This window comes from Solanum stenotomum, chromosome 1 (assembly GCF_019186545.1).
Source record: "Solanum stenotomum isolate F172 chromosome 1, ASM1918654v1, whole genome shotgun sequence".
NCBI lineage: Eukaryota > Viridiplantae > Streptophyta > Magnoliopsida > Solanales > Solanaceae > Solanum > Solanum stenotomum.
In genome coordinates this window covers 18,446,099-18,468,219 of record NC_064282.1, presented here as the reverse complement: position 1 = coordinate 18,468,219, position 22,121 = coordinate 18,446,099, and the positions used below count along the sequence as shown (strand labels likewise).

At 33.9% G+C, this 22,121-nt stretch overlaps 3 protein-coding genes and 1 pseudogene across 4 annotated transcripts in view; 2 read left to right on the top strand and 2 right to left on the bottom strand.

Annotated features, from left to right (window-relative positions):
- The window catches only part of LOC125862635 (glycine--tRNA ligase, chloroplastic/mitochondrial 2), a 47,542-nt gene extending 43,227 nt beyond the window's left edge, over nucleotides 1–4,315 (top strand). For both annotated transcript variants that reach the window (XM_049542756.1, XM_049542763.1), the window contains 6 exons: nucleotides 128–166; nucleotides 574–663; nucleotides 2,015–2,116; nucleotides 2,615–2,696; nucleotides 2,881–2,966; nucleotides 3,944–4,315. In XM_049542756.1, coding sequence (XP_049398713.1) covers nucleotides 128–166; nucleotides 574–663; nucleotides 2,015–2,116; nucleotides 2,615–2,696; nucleotides 2,881–2,966; nucleotides 3,944–4,042 — 498 coding nt within the window. In that variant the 3' untranslated portion in view covers nucleotides 4,043–4,315. The remainder of the gene's footprint in view (nucleotides 1–127; nucleotides 167–573; nucleotides 664–2,014; nucleotides 2,117–2,614; nucleotides 2,697–2,880; nucleotides 2,967–3,943) is intronic.
- A 1,666-nt stretch (nucleotides 4,316–5,981) lies between these two features.
- On the top strand, nucleotides 5,982–7,910 carry LOC125876616 (uncharacterized). The gene is made up of 4 exons (XM_049557840.1): nucleotides 5,982–6,451; nucleotides 7,065–7,183; nucleotides 7,287–7,402; nucleotides 7,486–7,910. The coding sequence occupies exons 1-4, from the start codon at nucleotides 6,010–6,012 to the stop codon at nucleotides 7,739–7,741; spliced, it is 933 nt and encodes a 310-aa protein (XP_049413797.1). The 5' UTR covers nucleotides 5,982–6,009; the 3' UTR covers nucleotides 7,742–7,910.
- A 942-nt stretch (nucleotides 7,911–8,852) lies between these two features.
- On the bottom strand, nucleotides 8,853–10,148 carry LOC125849168 (phospholipase A(1) DAD1, chloroplastic-like; annotated as a pseudogene).
- A 2,328-nt stretch (nucleotides 10,149–12,476) lies between these two features.
- Nucleotides 12,477–19,950, bottom strand: LOC125848977 (uncharacterized). Its single transcript, XM_049528948.1, has 7 exons — nucleotides 19,726–19,950; nucleotides 17,002–17,040; nucleotides 16,299–16,436; nucleotides 15,585–15,721; nucleotides 15,376–15,482; nucleotides 14,403–14,497; nucleotides 12,477–12,883 (listed from the first exon to the last, which is right to left on the bottom strand). The coding sequence occupies exons 1-7, from the start codon at nucleotides 19,864–19,866 to the stop codon at nucleotides 12,479–12,481; spliced, it is 1,062 nt and encodes a 353-aa protein (XP_049384905.1). The 5' UTR covers nucleotides 19,867–19,950; the 3' UTR covers nucleotides 12,477–12,478.
- Between the last annotated feature and the right edge of the window lie 2,171 nt (nucleotides 19,951–22,121).

Genomic DNA, 22,121 nt, shown 5'->3' with positions numbered 1-22,121 from the left:
GGGGGGGGAGTAGGAATATAAATTGGTAGTCTTTCGTCCTTTGTATGCAGTCTTTTCTTACATCTTATTCTTGCAACTTCAGGAATCATAATATGACATGATATTCTTTTTCTTTTTTCCATTTAAGGTACATCAATTTGTAACGCGCAGACTAGAACAATTTCTGGTATGTTCCATTTTCATGCACACTAATACTCTGGTGTTGTTAATTTGTTCTGCTGGTGTTCTTTTTCTTCTTTCCACAGTTAGTAATCCTTTTAAATATGTCCTTGGTTTCACAGAAATTGTATTTGACTTTGCCTCCTCTAGGCTCCATATTATTATCATCTTAGTGCTTGAACTATTTCTAGGTTTCTTTTTTTTTTCAGCATTTGAAGATCGTGGGATAAGTTTTGATCTCTTCAATAAATTCTTTTTATCAGTTATCCTTGTAAAGAGGAGTATGGTCTTTTGCTTATTGACAGTCTTTAGGACCATTCTATTACTCCCCCCTCCAAAAGGAAAGAAAAGAAGACTCTTAAGACAAATGATGCTATATAAATTTGATACATGTCTGTTGCATTTCAATTACAGATGGACAAAGGTATAAGCCCAGAAGTCGTTAGGTCTATTCTTTCCGAGCGTGCAAGACGACCTGGTTTGGCGACTAAGTCAGTGTACAAAGTAACTACCATCCTTTTCCTTTCTTATGCACTTAATTATTTCTTATTATGCTTTGCTGATACTTTTGCCTCTTTTATGTATTAAGCGGCAGTACTTTTCTACTCCATATGGCAATTCAAAAAAAAATTCTTTTAAAATTTTTATCAACAAAAGTCAGAATACCCTATATCCAAGAGGCTCACAGCTTATGAGTGCCCTATGGAGAAGAGTTCTTCTCTGTCCAATCTGTTATGCATGTTGAAGTATCATTGGTCCACTTAAAATAAATAAGTAGGGGAACTCATAAATGCACTAGTGAGTGTTTTCTCTTTAAAGCTCCTTTTTTTGGGGAAAATGGTAATGTTTACTCTTGAAAGCTCTTTATTGTTTTCTCCCCATGTAGTCCACATAATTGCTCTAGTGGAATGTCCTTTTGAAAAATTGGACGCAATAGAGATACAGCTGAGTGTCCAGGAGTTTGATGTTTCCATGTTGTATCTGCAATATGGTAGTACTCCACTAAATGATCAAATGTTGTCTTCTTCCAAACGACCATCCCCCTCCCCATCACTCTCCACTATTGTGGTTAAGTCTCTAATTTTATAAGAACTGACTCTTTCATACTACCCCGTTGCGTCAGTTTAACTTTGAAGGAATACTTTATAGTTTTAAGCAAGTTCTGTAGTACCAATGTTTCTTAAAAAAAGTTCATTGGATTCTGTCACTAATTATTCTGAAAACCTAATCATGTTAGAAATACTGTTTTGTGTATATTTTAATTATTCCTGTTTAGTTATCAATACTTGAATTTATCTCACAGAGTTTATGAATATTTGCAATTTGGACTTTGATATGTTGTGTTAAATCAATGATTACAACAAGGAGGCTAGATAATAGCTTGAGTCATATCCAGGACCCTGGAAACAGATTGGCGCATGAGAAGTGCTACATTGGGAGGAGAGGTTGTATTATTTTTAACGCTCTTTTTTCGGAAGTTTTCTGTATGTGCTCGTGGTCAAAGTTAGCTCTTCAGCTGAATCCGAATATAAACAACAACTACGCTTTAGTGCCAAACAAGTTAGTGAATTTGAATATAGTGTAAATGAAATATAAATTACAACTCTTCATCAAGAATCATAAAATATAACTCAAGAGCTTTGGGCTTTAATTTTCAAATTTGTGGCCAAGGGTTGGGAATGTTTTTGATTGCTTCTCCTTTTGGGAAGTTAAATGTCTTGTATTGTGTCTCATCTTGAATGCATACGGCAGGCTCTGGAGTAGAGCAATGGGATAAGTTAGTATAGAAGTATTTATTCGAATTCATTGTGATGTTTTGGACTGTGTAACGAATATTTATTGTCATCATTTTCAGATGGAGTCCTTGTCCAAAGGGGAGCTTTTGCCTAAGGTTGTTGAAGCATATTCACGTCCAACAAGAATTGTTCGCGGGAAGGATGCCAATGTTGATGTGGAGGTGCCTCTTATTCTATACTCAGAAAATTTCCTTCTGTAACATACATCTTCTTTGTGATTATACTCCACTATACCAGGTTCTGAACACATTCTGTTCCATTAATTTTCTTTTATAGAATAGCTATGCATGTAAGTTGCACCTGTAGCAAAATGGCATTCTTGGTACAAAAGTCATTTTTGGTGTTATCTAGAAGCTTTTCTCTTTGACAACTAGGAAAAAATTGTTTCAAATCTGCTCTGCTGGATTGGTAATACAATTGTTAATATTGTCAAGCTCCATGGACATCTTACAATGTGTAGCAATGGGTTCCCTTTTTAGTCAAGAATCATGACTCTTCTTGCCATTGGTGATAGTTGGTAGAGTATTGAGCATAAATTGATCCTTTCTTTTTTATTACCTCTCCGAAACACTCAATTCTGCAACATGAATGATTTAGTTGGCTGTCTATTTGCATTTGTTGTTCTTATCTAGTAAAAACATATTTTCATTATGAATTAGGTGGATGATCAAGCTTTTGAAACAAATGAAGAGAAAGCTTTGTGGAACACTTTCTTGTCACTAAAAAGTAAAATACATCCAGGTATTGCCTCACTTCCAGATGAATAACCTTTCGTAATATATTCAAATAAATGTAGCTGTCTGTTACAATGAGGTTACATTGTAAATACATTCAACTTCTTCTGCATCTTGTTTATTGGTGAATTGAGTTTTTCACCAAAAAATTTACAATTGAGCATGCATGTATGACTACTGTTCATTTGCAGACATGGAAGTTGATGATTTTGTTGAAGCATCATCAGTACTTGTAGAACCGCTGGAGGATTTTTTCAACGAGGTCTTTGTAATGGTGGTAAGTTCCTCTGATCTCATTTTACTTCTTACATGTGAAAACTTCATAGTTCTGAAGCATTGACTAGATAATCTTGATTTCTGCGCATCCAACGGAGTATAGGCCTATGGCTCTGCTTACCATGGTTTTTCCCATCTTAGATGAAATGCAACGTATGGAGTATCATGTTTTCTTTGTTAAGTTTATACTTCTTAGCTCCTATGGAACGCCTTCCTGTCTTGGTGCTTGCATCAATGTGCTTTTTCTTTTCTATTTCAGTTTCTCTCTGATCTAAAAGAAGAGTAATTTGTCTTACAATGTCTAAAACTAGCAGAATTGCCCAAATTATAAATACTTACTCCCAGTTATTTCTTCATTTCAATTCTTGAAGAAATTCCATGACCATAATAGACCTCTGCTCTACAGTTTTTCATGTTTATTTTGCAGCTTATGACGTATGTTGTCATATACCAGTTGCAATTAGACATTGTTCTGTTTTAGCTTTAGACATCTGCTTGCATATTCCTCCACCAGTTGGCAATTACGTAGTTTTGTTTATGAATAATTCAAATAAATTCTGATAGGTTTGGTACCCAATATTATATTTGAAGCCACACTCATGGATTAAGTTGGAAATGTTCTTAATTCCAATGCCAGCACTTTCACTATAATGACTATTACTACGCCTCAATCCCCATAAAAAGATCGTGTTGATACTTTCCTGCACTGTAGTTTTTCTGTTAAGAGAATTGTATGGTGCAGTTTGTTTCTTAACTATAATACTTCGAACTTTTTCCTTCCATGCGTGTATGTGTTCTCTGATATGGTTTTCAATAACATGCACATTTCTCACACTTGGAAATCATTAATGTATGTTGTGATGAACCAAAGTAGCTCCAAAGTTTTGGTGAAGCATTAATCTACGCCTGCTGATACAACTATAGTGCATACTTTGAACCTCCTATTCTTATGTTAATTGTTCTTTATGCATACTGTAGGAAGACGAACGGGTAAGAACAAACCGGCTTGCACTGCTGAAGAAAATAGCAGACTTGCCAAGGGGAATAGTAGATCTCTCAGTTTTACCGGGATTTTGAAGTATGTACCAGTGTCCGCTTAGTTTGTGCCATACTATCAGCTGAGGCATCAAAGAAGAACAGCTATTGCCCATTAGCGGAGGAGAAAACAGTAAACAGACTAATTTTTTTTCGCGGAGGGGAAGGGATACGACCAAACAGAGGGAACTAGAGGAGAAACTGTTACACAAATTTCGTAACGATGTCACAATTTTGACTGTTGTACAAGTATGTAACAAGTGAATGAATAAAATGAACTGTCGCTTGTATGTTCACATTGTCTGAGGAATATATTATTTTGTTTCAAGTTATTCAAGAAATTCACCTTTGATTGAATGAATAAATGGCCTAAAAAATAAGTACCAGTAACCTTCGTAAACTACTGTGGAATTAGTAAACTAGAAATAATGCAAATTACGTGTTATATTAGAACGTAATATGGTAAAGATATAATGAAAAATATACATATTTTATGGACTATAAACTTCTTTTAAGTAATAATGTTTTAAAATTGAACTTGTACTTTTATTGGCCTAAATTACATACGAAGTTAGGAACTAAGTGCCATTTGTATTGACTTAAAAAAGTACTTCCTCTATTTCTATGTACTTATCCACTTTTAAATTGACACAATTATTAAGAAAACAATGATTGATATAGTAAGTTTATCATTTTACTCCTATTAATTGTGAAGTGGATGAATTAAAAATTTAAGATTTTCAGGAAGTTTTACCTTTTTCAAAGTAACTAATTGAGGGCATAATAGGTTAAAAAATTATTCTTTTCTTGAATTGTCAAAATAGACAAATAATTAGGGACAATTAAAAAAAGAAAATGGACAAGTAATTAAGGGCAAAGTGAGATTTTAAAAAGTGTCAAAAATAGGTTTGACCAATTTGTGGTTACACATAAGTTCTCTGGCGATTAAATTGTACAAATTATTATGGACAAATTACTTGACTACACTCCTTTACTTACCTTAATATCCATTTATCCCTACTTATTTCAAAAATTTCAAAAATCCCTTATTTACCTATGTATTCCACATGTATCCCGTGCACAACGCTATGTATCTCGCTATGTGGAATGTATCAAACGCTATGTATCCCGCATGTATTCCGTGCACAACACTATGTATCCCACTATGTGGAATGTATCAAACATTATGTATCCCATGCACAACTCTATGTATCCCGCTATGTGGAATGTATCAAACATAATGTATCCCGTGCACAATGCTATGTATCCCGCAAACATCATTTTTAAGGAATTTTTGGTAAATAGAAAACTAGAAGGGATAGGATGTTATTTAGTACTTATAATATGTGATTCCTATAATTTATACAATTATTATACCAGACATAACTAACTTGTGTTATATTATGGTAAGAAAATATTAACAAGATTTTTCTGCTTACATAGGAATATTTCCACAGAGAAGCAATAAAAAATCTCCGCCACTTTTAATTGTCATATTTTTTCCTTTTTTTTTTAGAGTAACTTTGACTAACATTTTACTATGTATTTTTCATCATATTGATATGCAAAAAATTGAAATTTATAGTACTTTTTGTATAGTTTTTGAATATCTAAATTTTTGTTTAAAATATCGAATTAATATAATCTAATTTAACTTTGAAAATAAGTCAAATTTACTTTCGAAATGCGCAATATGACAATTAAAAGTGGATGGAAAAAAGAGCATGTTATATATGATTATATTCTTCAAAAATTGTGTAGTCAAATAAAGATGTGTTTGACCTTTGAATTTGATTACCTAATGAGCGCCGAGATACTCGTACGTATTCGCATATTCTCTATATGTAAGGATCTCGCAACGTCATGCATCCTTGCATCGACATCAATGGAAAAGTCAAAATGGGCCTAGGTTTTTCCACATTGAGATGTCCGAACCAAGGTGTGTTGTGAAATTTACAACCTGTTTAAGGAAATTAAATCGAGGTCTGTATTCAGTACGATTATCAGCAATGAAGAGCGGAGAGCAATTGTATTGTGATGATGATGATGAAGGAAAAAAAACTACAAATGGAAATTGTGATGTACTAGGAAGAAGAAGTAGTAGTAGTTTAGAGAATGAAATTGAAGAAATAGAAGAGGAACAGGGGACTAATATTAATGGTTATGTTCCGGCAAGTGAGTTGTTTGAGATTGATAATAGAGGAGGGTTAGCAACAATTAAAGAAAGTCATGAAGTTGAAAGTAGTACTTTATATTCATTTGATTTCCATAACAATGGGAATGTTGTTGTTTATGTTGCTGTTGGGAATAGTAGTAGTGCTAATAAGATTAGTAAGGAGACAAGTATGGATGCTCTTCTTTGGACACTCAAAAATGTTGTGTTGGATCCTCCTTCTACTATTGTTTTCTTAATTCATATCTATCCTGAGACTAAGTACATCCCTACTCCTTGTAAGCTCTCTCTTTTCTTTTTTTTTTCAGATTGATATTTGATACCAATGAACATATATATTTGTAGTCTTGTCCTTCGAGTTTTGTTACTACCTGTTATTTTGTTGTAGTTACTGTTCTGTTGCTTTTGTTACTATCAGTTGAGCCGAGGGTTTATTGGAAACAATCTCTCTACTTTTGAGGTAGGGATACGGTTTGTGTACACATTACCCTCCCCAGACTCCACTGAGTGTTGTTGTTGTATGAAGATATTTGTAATGACTAGATTTGATTAGCTAACAACAGATGATTTTAATCTAAACTATGAAACGTTCAATGATATTTGTAACTAGTTCTAGCTATAGTAGCAAGTATGATCTCTAGGAGTTACTGCCTACTATAAATCACATGCCCAATCGAGTACACAATACAGAATGGCTAGCAGGATTTCTATTCAGGATCAGCTTGCTTGGGTTAAGGGCTGTCCAGTAAAGAGTTAGCATCAGTTGGTCCGGAATCTCCTAGCTAGCTTGTTTCATGCTTGAGAAACTGTTTTTGATGTGTAATTTGCTGTAATCTACCAAGAATATTGATCGACTAATTGTCGTTACTTGGTGGATGATGGTTACAACAGTGGGATTGATTCCAATAGGTCAAGTGAGTGCAGAGCAAAAGGAGAGCCACATGGCTCAAGAAAGAGGCAAGAGGCGGCAGTTCCTTCAAAAGTATTATGATGCATGCGCTGCTACAAAGGTAACCATTATTATTGGCTACTAATTCATCTAGCATAGCATACCTTCTTAATACACAAAGATAACATGAGGTTAACCATGTAACAAAACACATTCAACAACAGGTTAAAGTCGATACCATACTTATAGAGAGCGATACAGAAGCAAAAGCCATACTGGACCTTATGCCCATCTGCAACATAAGAAGGCTTATCTTGGGCACCTCTAAAGCCAATCTCAAGTATGAAATCTCACTTGTATTATTGAATGCATAGTCCTCATTTCTGAATCTTGTTAACTCAATTCCTTTTGATGGGTCTTAAGGAAACTAAAGTCGAGAAAAGGTAGTGGAACAGCGGATCAGATACTACTAAATGCACCTGAATTCTGTGAGGTTAAGATAATATGTGAAGGCAAGGAAATGGTTGAGCTGCAGATGTTTGAATCTCCTTCTCCCAAAGCCACTACTGGTAATAGTCCAAAGCCAATTCAGAGTCATACCGAAGATCAAAATCAAGTCCAGAATGGATCCTTCGGATGTGGATGCTTTAAAGCCAGAGTCTTCAACAATATGCATTAGCATCAAACCCAAAAATTCAAGGTTGGATGTCAATTTCAAGTTGAAGGACTTATCATATCATACATATGCATGAAAGTCGGTAACTATATATTGTATATCGAGAAACAATTAATATACACACCATCGTTGATATGTTCAAAAAGATGTAAAGTTCTCTTTTTTACCCTGATTCAATTAACTACGGATCCTTAGTTCGGTCCTGGTGAGTAACTTTTAGTATAGACAATTGATCATTCTTATGAAATGATAGTTGTGTAAGTTAATGATCGCGCTGAGAAGTAAGGAGCTAAAGGCATACATGACTAGTAAGAAAGAAATATGGGTGTTTCTCCTTTCCTCAAAAGAGACGAGCAAATTCTATACATACAAGGAGAAGGTAAAAGGCAGCAACTTCCTGTGGATCAAAAAGGTATAGCAACAGGTTTTTGCTGGTTGATTTTTCATCTTTGAGACCTGTGCAGAGAATTATCAGGAATCTTGTATCTCTGCTGTTGGGTGATCAGCTGCAACAAGTTTTTTGCTGGTTGATTTCTCATATAGTCGCCCAACTAATAATTATATTATCTTAGAAAGTCGTCCTTCTTCTTAGTTTCAATTTTCTTCAAAAAGAAAGTGTTTTCAGAGATAATAACTGAGTTGGACATCCAAAGTGGAGTGACATGTCCGAGTTGGATTACCACATCAGGTGTCATATCAGCACAAAGAAGGACCTGTGAAGTTGAAGGGCATTTGTGATCCTTGTGTTAACGATAAGGGTAGTTTTGCTACCAACATGAAACGAAGGGTATATGTGATCCAAATCCAATAGTTTAAGGATAATTTTGGCCCTTTCCGTTCATAATATTACAACCCTCCTTAATTTGCAGCTAAAGTATGCAAACACTATTTGCAAGTCTTTCTCTTGCAAACAGTACTGGCCTGTTCTTTATATACCACACTTTTCTTTTTAATCCGTTCTAAAAAGAATGTCATTGTTTTATAATTAGAGGTAACTTAACTTTTAAATTCCCCTTTTACTCTTTAATAAAATGATTTATAGCTACATAAACGTATAAAGTTCGGTTTAGACCCTAACTTTTAAAAGTTTTTGGTTTTTATATTGTGTGTCAAGTTAAACGGTGTTATGTAAATTGAGATGGAAGGAGTAGTTTCTTACTGTGGCCCTTAGGGGACACGTCGATGAGCTAACAAAATTATTCACCAAATACAAATATGTCTTCAAATCATGACACTTTGCTACATTTCCTTTTCTAATTGAATCTTTGCTACTCAACTTAAGTTCCTTCCCCACCTCAGCATACACCCATTGCGTATCTTCCATGTACTTTTCAAGCCAGCTTGGCAGTCTTGCCACCGTGGCCTCCCCTCAATGTGCCATGTCATCATCATCAATCACGAATCCCGGAACTTTTGTTATGGGATCATCAGAGTTGACTATTCTTAGTACCTTTGTACCATTTTTTTCCAATTGATACCTAAAGCTCTTGTTACCAACTCTAGGCCCTCCAAATGATAAAACTGTCACCATAGGCAAGTTATTAAATTTTGTTGTTATATCATATGCTGTAAGTGTAGCTAAGGCTGCTCCAAGACTATGTCCTGTAATTGTTATACTTAGAGAATATTCATCACTATAATTATTGAGAATGCTGATAATTTCTTCTCTAATTGTTTCTTGTAAACTTGGAATATGACCTTCAATTTTCGTAGTGTACATGCTCAAGAGTCCACTTTGTACCATTGGTTCGCTATTTTCATCAGGTGACATGTCATCTGGTAAGCAAGTCAATGTGGCACGTAAATTTTCAAGCCACTCCGAACAAGTGACAGTACCTCTATAAGCAATCACAATGTCACGGCGACCTAGCCGGGTAATTTCGTTCACGTCATCGCATACCGCCACGTAACCAATCCAGCTGGATTGCGGCGACTTCAAATTAGGGAACTTCTCTATCCACCGTGGCATTTGAACAGCACACGTGGCATGCAAGTTTTTTACTACCTTGTACCCGCTCCGTCCTAGTCCGCACTGCATCAGCATCGAACGTTTCGGGTACTGACAAGTTGCATACGTGGCTGATGACGTGTCAAAGTCGAAGCAGCCATAGGCTGCTTCTACAAACTCTCCATACCTTAAAATCTCCCCGCGAAGATCATCATCTAGTGGATCAAGCAAACCGTCCCAATTCTTGATTCCTTGAAACTCCATCCACCTCTCTCCGAGTTTGTCTTTATCGTTAAAAACAAGGCAATGACTCGAATCGGGGTGGCAGGAGTTACTAATTTTGGTGATCCGATGAGTAGTAGTACTCAAATTTAGAGTAGACATGGAATAGTACTGCCAAGTATTAGGCAGTACTATTCCAAAATATTTGTTGGTTAGAAATAGTTGATTTGGGCAGCGCATTATGTCGCAATTTGCAGCGCTAGTTTGTATACTTTAGTTGTACATTTTGTATACTATATATAGCATAAATTTATAGTTAATGTAACTATCACAAAATTCCCTCCTTCTTCACCAAGCCATATTGACTCGATTAAATAAAATTCAGTATTTACAATGACACAAGATATAGTTTTTTGGGTAAAATAATTAAAAGTGGTTTTAACAATACTAAATATTAATGGTAAAATATCTTTAGTGCTAAAAGTGTAAAGGTTAAACATATTTACTTTGAATATTTCTGGTTGTGCCCTCTTCCCCAAGCTAAAAGAGGAAATTACGTTGTTATGGGGGGAGAATATATGTATATTAATTTTTAATTAAAGAGGACTAATTGATAGAGGGGAATTGGGGGCGGACGGTGCAATGAGTTTTATGGGATAAGTATTATCTGATTAAAGTGTAATTAGTGACTAAAAGATGATGTTGGATTTTTAATATTGATGACGAATAAGAAAAGGTGAAAATCAAATTAATGAAAGCAACATGTCAAAATAATGATAGGGCTTCAAAGTCTTAGAAATTCCTCTTTAATAAATTCGTATAAATTTAAATTAATCAAGCTAGTAAATTTCGAACATCGCATGAATATTATTATACACAAAGCATAACTAATATTTTGATATATAATTGTGAAAGCCATAAATCATTTGACAAGAAGGATGATAAAATTGTCGATAGAGAGATAGGCATAAGGTCCTTTATTTAAAGAAAGAATTCACATCAAAACTTTGATAAAGAACTCTAAAGATTGTGTAAGAATATCCTTGAGGCTGCTATTGTGGGTTAATTATAACTTGCAAGCGATCATCCCATAAAGTTGGTTAATATTGCATCAACCTTCACATAAATTAATTTATGGTCATTACTGATTCCCTCCCCCTTAATCTATCTCATGCATAGAATGGTGACATACAGTAAGGATTTGAAAGTATTTGTGTGTTTCTTCAAAAATCTCGAATTAAAATATAATAATAACTGAATTCACAATATTTAATGAATTTCTTAACACATGCAAAATTTGAAGAAAAATTACTGAATCCATAGGTTACACTGTGCATCCATTCCTGCTTACTTGTGTTCTATTATTTTTAAAAAATCTGTGACATCATTCAAGATTATCGTTAACTAGACGAAAATATGCTAATTATATTCTCATTGGACAAGTTCTAAAAGTGAAAAAAGCTCAATTGGATAAGTTAAAAGACCAATTATTATATTAAATATCTTTAATATTCATCTAAGTATATATGGTGATACGTATTATCCCTTCTAACCGAAAGGCGAAAGTTAAGATGCTGAGTATTTCATAATTATTCTTCAATCTTTGTTGTATCTTATGCTAAACTAATTTGGAATATTGCTAATTTCCTTTATTTCTAATCATTCTACATTTGGTCATAATATGTATTGATTAGAGTTGACATTGAGAATCATTCAAATATACTTCACAAGGTACCTTCCTTCCAAACCCCACTTATGAAATTATAGAGACTACGAGTATCATATTTTTGCAATATTTTTGAGGAGTCACTAAACCACCTAATTTGACGTGCATGAAATGATAACTAATAGTGCTATTGTGGTGACAAAACAACTTCGTCGTTGCATCGTTGCCACAAATATGTGCTGAATAAAATTGCTAGTGTCACTCCAAAAAATCTACCTAAAGGATGGTATACCTAACCAAAAAAATTCTAGCAGCAAACAATCAATTCAGATATTCACGACCAAGAAATACTGGATTCTCTTACATATAGGCCCAGAAAGAAGGAGAAGGAAGGTTGAGATTCCAACAAACGCCTATTATATTGAATTTATCTAATAGTTCCCATTTTGGGAACGTCCAGTGCAGGAAAACACAATAAATCACCAATCCAAGACCGTAAATATACCTTATCTGCAGGACAGTCATACTTATCTCTCCAGTCACATCGACACAATAAAACTTATAGTGAAAGCACAGATTGCCTCGACTCGGTGAAGAGCTGGAACAAGACAGAAGTAATTGTTTTGAAAAGTTTTTAATATATATTTTGTCTTGGAGAAAGATATCATAGAAGGTACAGAAATCTTACAAATGAGAAATTTATCACTTCCAATCATGACACTCTCTGCGCAATAAAACAGTAGATGCCGCCTATCAGCCAACTTCCTTGATTTCCCATTTTATGCCACTACTTAACCCTGCTTGACATTGATATATTAGAATTGATCATGTCAGCAGACCGATGAATAATGACAAGAAACAATGGTTTTCTTTCCTTTCAACGTTTTTTTTTAAGGATTGCATATCACGTCGCATTACTATTTTCTTTCTTAACCCACTGAGTGACTTGTTTTCTTGAACTTTGAGCAACTTGTTTTCTTGAATTGTGCCCCTGGTGTTTCTTTGTGCCGGAGTTCCTTGCTCTACTGGTATTAGGTTTGTTTGTGGAACCACTAGAATTTGTTCTGGAGTTGACTGCCATACCTTTTTCTTGTTGCTCTTTTGCCTCCTCAGTGGATGCTGTTGAGGGTAATGCGGCAGGTTGTGGAAGAAAAATACCTGGCCGCAACACTTCATGCTTTTTGATTTCAATTAGGCCGCCCTTCTCTTGCTGGAGTTTCAGTATTGCATCAAATTTCTCTCTTCTTAATTTTTCCGAGTCTGAGGAAAGAATTTTGTCCTCATTGTTGACTTCAAACCTGCTGGACGTCTGGATTCAAACAGTGAGCAGATATCAACAGATCCTCCAGACTACCTCAAATGTAAATAACAAAACACCACAAAAAACAAACACTTTATTTAGTACCCAGGGGCACTAACCAACTGTACTTTGTTTCAGATCTAACATATCAGATCTCCTAGTTTATTTGTTCCATATTTAATAGGCAAAGGTTTTACAGTTTGACTTCTCAAAGCTCAATATAGAAACTAAACGTGCATAAACAGTCACTAGGAAAGAGTTTAGAAGAACCATAATCCACACATAAAACTGAGGCCGTGTATACTGTCTCATCCTCTTAACTTATCATCCTCATTATCATCCCCATAACCCATAAGTGTGGTTACGCATATGGAGACCTATCAGCCTTTTATTTCTATCCTTGAACTTTTGTCTATCGGCCTCGTGCTCTATCAAATCTCCCACTGGCTACAGAGCACAAAATCATTCAGCACAAAAATTCAAACAGGGTCTTTCTTTTACAGAAAGGCAAGAGTAGATATTTCTATAATAATACTGTATTCAAAAAGTATTGTGACCATCAAATACACCAACTTATTACAGATTGTGATGCTACTGCAACACAAATCGATGTGTTACTTTTATACAGTTATTACAAGAGGATTACATTATCATCAACACTATCATTTCCCAGGATCAGGATGCAATAAATTCCGATTTGCCGGCTCAAGGTCTCTGACATTTTTACCATTTATTCAGCACCCTCAAATAGAAGAAACCCAGACGTTTCAAATTTTAGGATGACATAATTGAACAAAAGCATCATGTTTAGCAGAGTGAAGCAATTCATCTCGAATGAGACTATCTCTTCACTATTAAAAAGTTAACACTTTGTGCTCAAAAAAATCTTTCATTAACCAAAAATTGATGGTGAATTTAGAAATCGACCTATTGGATTTCAAATTGTAACAACTAGAGACTCAAAGTCATGCTTAACTCCTCAAATTATTTTCTTTTCTGTTTCTCAATGCTTTGGCAAATGTTGCATACAATCCCATACCTTCTTACTCGCTCGCCATTAATTACCAACAATACCTACACAGTTTTATAAAGATCAATACAATAAGAAAAGGGAGGATACGGAAACTAATCAATGAGCTAACACTTGGTTCTCAAAAAAGTCTTTCATCAAATAAAAATTGGAGGAGGTTGTTAGAGATAAATAATAATCACATCGGATACACAAGAACATCCACAAGAGTTATAAAGGCCTTAGGTAACTCCACCAATATGTTGACATTCTATATTTGGATGCTCAAATACATTCACAACAAGGAGTTTTATACTACACTTCACTATTCTTTTTGCTAGTGAGGAGTTTCCTTGCCCCACTAAGGGAGAAGAACTCTTTTTTGTTGAAATCAGGAATATTCATATATAGGAGCAGCTGGTACAATATTTCAGCAAATCAAGGTATTTCCCCTACCTAAAAATTCGAGAAAAGATATGACTTGAGTTATAAATAAATGAAGATATTTGTGCAACTTACCACAGCATGCTGAGTCTTCACAAAGTCAAGCACATGCTCAATGTCCTTTGCAAGAAAAGATTTGCGACAAACTGGGCACTTCCTCCTAGATTCTTCTGTTGAATCACACATCACCAAGCAAGATAAATAATGAGCTATGGAACTAGAAATGTTGGAATATTATGTCCACAAAAAGACACATAGATAAAAATAAAAATTCACCCTGGGCTCGTCCCCCAAAACCCCCAATTGTAAACACGCATCTGGAATATATTTAAATTAGAAACCTAAACATAAAAATAAAAAATTCAGTGATTTCTTTACCCGCTCCTCAAAAAATGAGGGATTTTACAATGAAACACAAAAATATTAAATTAGTCCTTAACAACCAAGCTTGCGAGCAAAAAGAAACACTTAGTATAACCAATGTGAGTGATATAGGAGCAAAATATGGAAGAGAAATGGAAGGAAATAAGCTGAATCATTGAATGATGGTATATAGACAAAAGCAAGGCTCAAATAAAAACCTCAACCTCTCTGCAGAATGAAGAGACAGGGGACCACTTAGCCCCTGGGTTAGTAGATGCAGAGCCTCTTAAGACTAAATGATGCAAACACTTGTTCTAATGAAGTGAAAGTGCTAATACTCTTGCAACTAGATGGGGTATGCAGAGAGTGTGAATACATGAATTATTTCTACAGAATTTCATTAGTCAAGTAAATTGGGTAAAAAAGATCAAGTCCCTGAGCAAAGTTGACACACACATGGTTCAACACAAGTAATTGGTTGGCCCCACACAACTTTTTTATGCATCTGTCATCCTATTTCTTTCTTTTTTGTGTGGATGAAAACTATCCTAAAGACCTTTGCTTCCCAATAAAATCCAGTTAACCTTTTTTAAATCTAGTTGGAGCAGGAGAATAGAATGAAAGAGGAGTAGTATATGCTATAAAACAATTCAAATCCTAAGGCATCAATTTCATTGCAACGGACCATCCTGATCCCTGATACTTCCAGAAGATGAAGCAGAACCAGAAGCTGTAGGGGCATCAGATTCTTTTAGTAGTTCAAGCCAATTCCACCATCTGATGATGCACTCACTGCACAGTAAGAAAAATAAATGAGTTTAAAGTTGCAACCACGCATCTTTCAGCCAGCAGGCAAAGTAATCATAATAAAAAGGTATTAGCAACAAAATTTACCAATGAAAGCAATGAAAACAAGACATTAGTTTCATAAATGGCTCAGAGCTTCCTGAATCTTCAGCAACTAACGGATACAAGCACAACGGACACTCTCCATCAGGGTGATTCATACTCGAAAGCTGCTCCACTGCTTCCTAGTGATACATTCAGAGCATTAAATTTCTGGAAATTAAACCCACTTCTGAAATTCTAACAATTATTTGGACCATTTAGCAACACATTGCCTTTGTTGTTATAGCTTATAAATGTGAGTCCCTGATGAAAATTCTTATTCATAAAATCAAAAATAGAATTTTTATTAGCATAAAGCTAAAACAAAATCCAGGATCAATCAAGCATATAAATGACAGATCTTTATTTTTAAAAAAACATATTAATGACAGATACTTGGCATCTGCAACCTAATAAACTTCAATATCCTTATTGAAACTGAACCTTATAAATACTCTATTCTACATCTACTTTGCTCCTTTTTCAATTAATGCTCTAAATCGGCTGCAAAAATATCAGTGTGTTCTTTGAATTCATTTGACTGAGGACAAAAAGATCCGAAGTACATTGTCATAAAAAAAAAAGATCCGAAGTATATAGTTATTCTTATTCATCATAACGTGAGTTCTGAGATTCTGGATCTATGTTTTATTAAACGAGGATAATCTAACTAGGATTGTCATCCATCACCGAACTGGATCTCAACAGTACAATGGTTACCTCACAAAGTGCTACAAGCATTAGACATGAAGAAAGTTCACTGGCCCTTTCTGAAATACAACTTATCAATTGTTTTTGCCTTTGCTCATCAAGACCCTTGGAATCAACAATTCTAATAGCAGGGGGCTCGTCAGGATACTGCCAAAATAATCATATCAGTGCAGGAAAGAAATATGAAACCTGTCTAATCACACGAGTATGGCTATTGCATGAACTAGTTAACCAAGACACAAAATGGGACACAAGCTATCAGATGAAAAAAAACATAAAATTTGATGAAAGAAATGCAGATGAATTAGACAGCAAGGTCCAAATGGTAATCATCACCCCCAAAAATAAATCACAATGATAGATGTTCAAACTTGCATATTGTGGACAAGTTAGAAGAGGAGGAATGCAAGATGTTTTGAAGGCAAGAGCAGCTCAACCCAGAAAATCAAGAGTACAGGCATTTCTCTTTTTCATCTTTTGGTGTAAAGAACAGTTTGTAGAAGATGCAGGATCATGGATGGACATTTTTTTTAATCAGGAATGCTGAATCATTGATCAACTTTTTTGACTCCTTGTAAGAATTACAGGGGGGGGGGGGGGGGGGGGGNGGGGGGGGGTTGTACTAGTAAATATTAAATCAGCCCTTTTTGGGTGCTGATGATATAACATGTAACCATTTTCAAAAAAGAGAGAGATCACAGTGACAGAGTACCTTTGAACCAGCCTGGATTCCTATGATTGCTTCCACAAACTGAAACACAGGAGAAAGTAAAAATGATACTATTTTCTATAGCAGCATACAACATAATCAATATGAAAAGTAACCAGGAAATCAAAGAAGAAAAAGAACTGTCAAGTATAATGCCACTTCATTAGATCCATAGAAATTATCAGAAAACATTGACAGCCTTAGGAAACACGAACTACTCTTAAACCAGTTCTCTCTTCTTCACTGTGTTCAAATCGTGTATCTCATCTTTATAGAATATTATGCCTCCATTAATCTCTCTATCAGACTCCGCCTCTGCATTTTCTTACACTATCCAAATTGTGACTAAACATGAAAATTTTGCTAATGCTTTAACCTTCCAATCTAGGCGATTCATAAAGTATTGTTGTCAAAGGCTTATCTGTAACGAGCTGAAATGGAAAGATGGTCAGGTCATATAGCTGACTCTGTCTCTCTTTGGATTGAAACATAGTTGTTGTTGTAGTGTTGTCAAAGACTTATCTCAACCATGTTAACCCTGAAGCTACATGATGCTCAAGATGACCACTTTGCCTTGCTTAAACACACTTCAGCATAGGTATCAAGGTGTAAAGGTGTGCCTCATTTCTATGGACTTCATATAAACATTAAAATTACAGGTAAAAAGATAGATTTGTATTTAATAAAAAGTAAATTTAAAATTTTAATCGAAGAAACTAGTCACTTGACCAGAATTAAGAACTCTTTTAGCATCTAACCTTGTGTTGGTTTTTTAACTTAATTATGTGCTTTTACTTCATAAATTTCACTTAATTTCAGATTTTTCATTTACCTTGTTCTTATAATTGTTGTATTTATTCAGCATTATTTATTCTTGAATTATATTTTCTTTTTGTTCTTTTTTTTTTAAATCCCTCTTTTAATAGCGCTTCTTTGCACTTAGACCAGCAAACTTTAGGCACTTTTCAATGTTTTTTCATCTTTGACAGTGCTGCATATGAGGTGTTCAAATATGCTTGCCTCCATGCCGCAGCGGAAAAAATAAAACATTTTGGTAGGCGGTAACTACATGTGGAGAATAAGGGAGTCCTTAACTGAATTCTGGCATATCCTCCTCTTCTTTTCCTATTTTTTTGACAAGTTACATTTCATTTATCCTCTCCCCTATATTTCCCCACAATTAACGATATATCTGGATTACATTGTGTTCCCACTTGACATATCATTTCTTATGAAGGTGACCGACGACAAATTTGGAAGGAATTCAAACTAAATTATGAAAGAATATGGAGGAGCAATTTAAAGTTTAGGAGGTCCAATGTTTAAAGGAACAGTTCCAATGGATGCACAGAAATGAGAAATAAACATACGTTAACCTTAAAAGAAGTGAAACCAATTGTAAGAGGTGATGGAATGAAGACCAAAATTAAATAGACTCAGATAGCTGCCCCCTTAAAAAATCGATAGAAACGTATTGAAATTAAGACCAATAACTGATGACTAATGAGAAAGCCAGTTTTATTAAATTTATTGATTTGTCACTTTTAACCGATGATAAGTGAGGATTATCGCCTTATAGGTGAAGCCAGTAACTTTAAAGACGTTTGAACTTCTAATAATGACGAGCAAACTGATCCAAACGGAAGGCGGTTGGTTCCTTGAATCTCAGCTTTAAGGAGCTGATAAATATTGGGGGTATTGGGACATTAAAATTAGTTATTTTAAGTGCAAATCCATTATTTTGTACTAAAATCATATTTGTTATTTTTTCTTTTAAATCTCTAAAAATGTGTGTTTCACTTCAATGAAGCTTGCACTTCAATAAATGCTTGTCGGTTCAAGACCCGTGGACCTTGTTGTGTTTTTATGCTTCGCACTTTGGAGAAAACATTGATATATTACACGGGAAACTATACACGCAATGACAAATTAGCAATCTGAATTTAAAGGGCACTAGGGGCATATTACCATCAATGCACAATGATTGTAACCGATACTTAAAGCTCTTAAATTGCTACTACACTACAAGTTTCCAAGGTGTTTGTAGCTTAAGTGGAAGTTAACTTATTGTACTTCCTAATATTTCGGAATTAGCCCCAGGCCCCATTCTTTGGGTTGTTATGTAGCACTTTATCCTTATCTAGAAAGTAGCTAAAACAGAGTGAAGAGCAAGATCCTCCTATTCCTCCTATTATATTTTGGAGGTCTTTATACTTTTCCCCGTCTTGATGACAAATGATCTTTTCCCTTTTGTACTTCTTTTCATTTTGATAATGAATGGACTTTTTCCATACCAAAAAAATTTATTTTCTCGTATTTCCTTTTCCATCATACATTTTTTTCCTTCTTTTATAAAATTCTGTTTTGGGAGGTTTTTGCTGCTCTATTTGGGAGATTCCACTTGAAGGATCGGACTTGTAGTGTAACCACAATGCAAGAATGATACACAGAAATAGAGAAGTAGCAGTTTTCAAATTGGGGTTTATACACATTCAGTTCTCTGCTCAATAGCTAGTAGATTTTAAGATGTCACTCTCCTATCACAATTACCAAATTAGCGCCAGATTCATTAACAAAAAAAAAAACTTGCCCGCTGCCCCCAACTCCCAATTCTCATAACAAAAGTCCCAGGACACAACAAAATTATATTGCAAGCACAAAATATAAAGATTCCAGCACAAAGATCAATCAGCTGTTTGAATAATTTTGGTTGGAAAGAGAAAGAACCTGTTGAGAAGAGTCATCGGCAGTACGAGGCTTGATATGAAGATGAAACGAAGGAGGATAAGTTTGTAGGAGTAAGCAATCATCGCCGTAAACAGCTTGTAATGCTTCTACTTCTCCCACTATTTCTTCTTCTTCCGCCATGTTTGGCTCTGTGGCAAAGGCGGTGGTGAGCGTTGCTAACTTTGTACACAAAAATATATATATGGTGGAGCTCCTTCAACTATACTTTATGTTCAACAAAGACAAATTTAGTCCATATTAAATTAATTTCCCTTTATTTTCAAGGAGCTACTTGTTAAAAAAAAAAAAGGAGAAGGTTCTATTTTGCTTTAGGTATTTTTGAACTTTTTTCAGATATTAAAAAACTTGCACGTAATGAAGTAAAGAAAATAGAGTTGAAAGTAGACTTTTCCAAGGCTTTGTTCGGATGGTTGTTGCGTATTATTTCATTAAATATCGTATTGTATTGTGTTGTATTATATTATTTTAATGAGCATAGTGTTTGGATAGATTGCATCGTTCTCCGTCGTTGCATAATGTCACACATTCATAATTTGAATTATATACCTAGAAAAAAAAAAGTAGGGTATGGTATAAAGTTATTATGAAAAGGTAGGATAAAAGACGAAATATGATTATTAAATAATAAAGATAAAATGAGAAAAAATTATGATAACGAAACAATCACACCAAATCGGTCATTACAATATTTTCGTCGTTATCTAACAATGAATTTAAACAATATGATACAATAAAATTTAAGTAACAATCAAAATAAACATTGTATTTAAACTAACAATACAATAGGTAATAACCATCCAAAAAAAAGTGTTAATTTCCTAAAACTGTTTTACTAAAAATCTCTTTATAAACTCTTCTCCTCATTCTTTACATTCATTCTTGTTGAGAAGAAAGAAAAATAAAATTATTGAGGCATGAAAAATTCCTTGAGATCGAGCGTTCTAGTCCAACGATTCTGCATTTTTGTTATAGTCTACACTTGTCTGTCCAAATGATCAACCTTGCTATCAAGTTGGATTACTCAATCTTTGAGTGTATCCTTAACAACAGTCGTTGTTGAGTATTTTCTTAACTACAGTTGTCGCTAACACTTCACTGCTATCATCATGTACATGGTACAACAAGAAGAGAATTAGCAGAAATCGAAAGATTTTATTCAACTAGCCTCATAATTATATTTTTTACTACAACCACAGATTAATTTTACATAGTACAAGGACAAATTTGACAATTCTCACCGTTTAGAACATATAATTTTCATGCCTACGGTATTTAATATGCAAAATTATTCACGTGGTAATTGAAATTGGTATAATTACTAGGATAGTAATTACCAGTCTAGTAATTATACAATCTACTAACTACACTATCTGTTTGTTTGCCACAGTGTAATTACACATGTACTGTTTGGTTGAACAAGTGTAATCATAAGGTTATATTGAATTTTAAAAATAAAAATTAATTATTTAAAATTAAAAATTTATATTAGACAAATAAAGGCCTTTATAAATGATATTAAATTGAATATTTAAGATATATATAGTCTTTTGAAAATATATTAATCAATAAACATATGATATTAACTAATATTATAAAAAATAATTAATTTATATTTTTCAATTTAGTATATTTTAATTAAATTAATCATAAAAAACTAACAATACAGAATTCCTGTGAATATCATGAAATGCATGTTTGACAAAAAAAATTAATATTATATATATAATGTCATAAAATTATAAAACATTTGACAAAAAAGATAATCTATCAAGTCTAGCTTTTTTTAAAAAAAGTAGTAGTTTGCAATGTAAAACATCGACTCAATACTCTTACAACAAATGAAATTAAAAATATAACATAAGTTCTAAATTCAAAACAAAAAATTTAACATAACATACATGAATATGACTTAAAAGAAAAGAAAAATGTAAGTCCATAACTTTACTCAAAAATGAATTCCACTTTAATTTAAAAATTAAAATACTAACAAAATTATATTAATGATTTGTTTTAGATAATAGAATCACACGAAGTAAAGGTTAAGAATAAGAAGGAAATGAAATATAAAAAATATATATTTTTAGAAAATATTAGAACAATAAAAATAAAAAAGAATTTCAATCAATAAAAATAAAAAATACATTAAAACGAAAAAATAAAAATAGAAATAAAAGGAAGAAATTAAAAAATAACCAGCTTGAAATTACCGACAATTCACAGCCTTCCCTGTGAATTGGAGAGTGTAATTACACCTTGCCAATTACACTCAATTACCTATTGACCATGTAATTACACAGCCAACCAAACAAGACATACACTCAATTACACTAAAATCCAATTACCACGATGACATTCCAAATAGGCCCATAGGTCCT

Bases quoted from the DNA above. Each gene is read 5' to 3' on its own strand.
- LOC125848977 (XM_049528948.1), bottom strand. From the start codon at position 19,866: ATGGCGGAAGAAGAAGAAATAGTGGGAGAAGTAGAAGCATTACAAGCT. The intron at 16,437-17,001 runs GTACTCTGTCAC...TTATTTTGGCAG, and splicing joins GAATCCAGGCTGGTTCAAAG to TATCCTGACGAGCCCCCTGC. The intron at 12,884-14,402 runs GTAAGTTGCACA...GTTTGAATCCAG, and splicing joins TGAAGACTCAGCATGCTGTG to ACGTCCAGCAGGTTTGAAGT.
- LOC125876616 (XM_049557840.1), top strand. From the start codon at position 6,010: ATGAAGAGCGGAGAGCAATTGTATTGTGATGATGATGATGAAGGAAAA. The intron at 6,452-7,064 runs GTAAGCTCTCTC...TGGTTACAACAG, and splicing joins TAAGTACATCCCTACTCCTT to TGGGATTGATTCCAATAGGT. The intron at 7,403-7,485 runs GTATGAAATCTC...ATGGGTCTTAAG, and splicing joins ACCTCTAAAGCCAATCTCAA to GAAACTAAAGTCGAGAAAAG.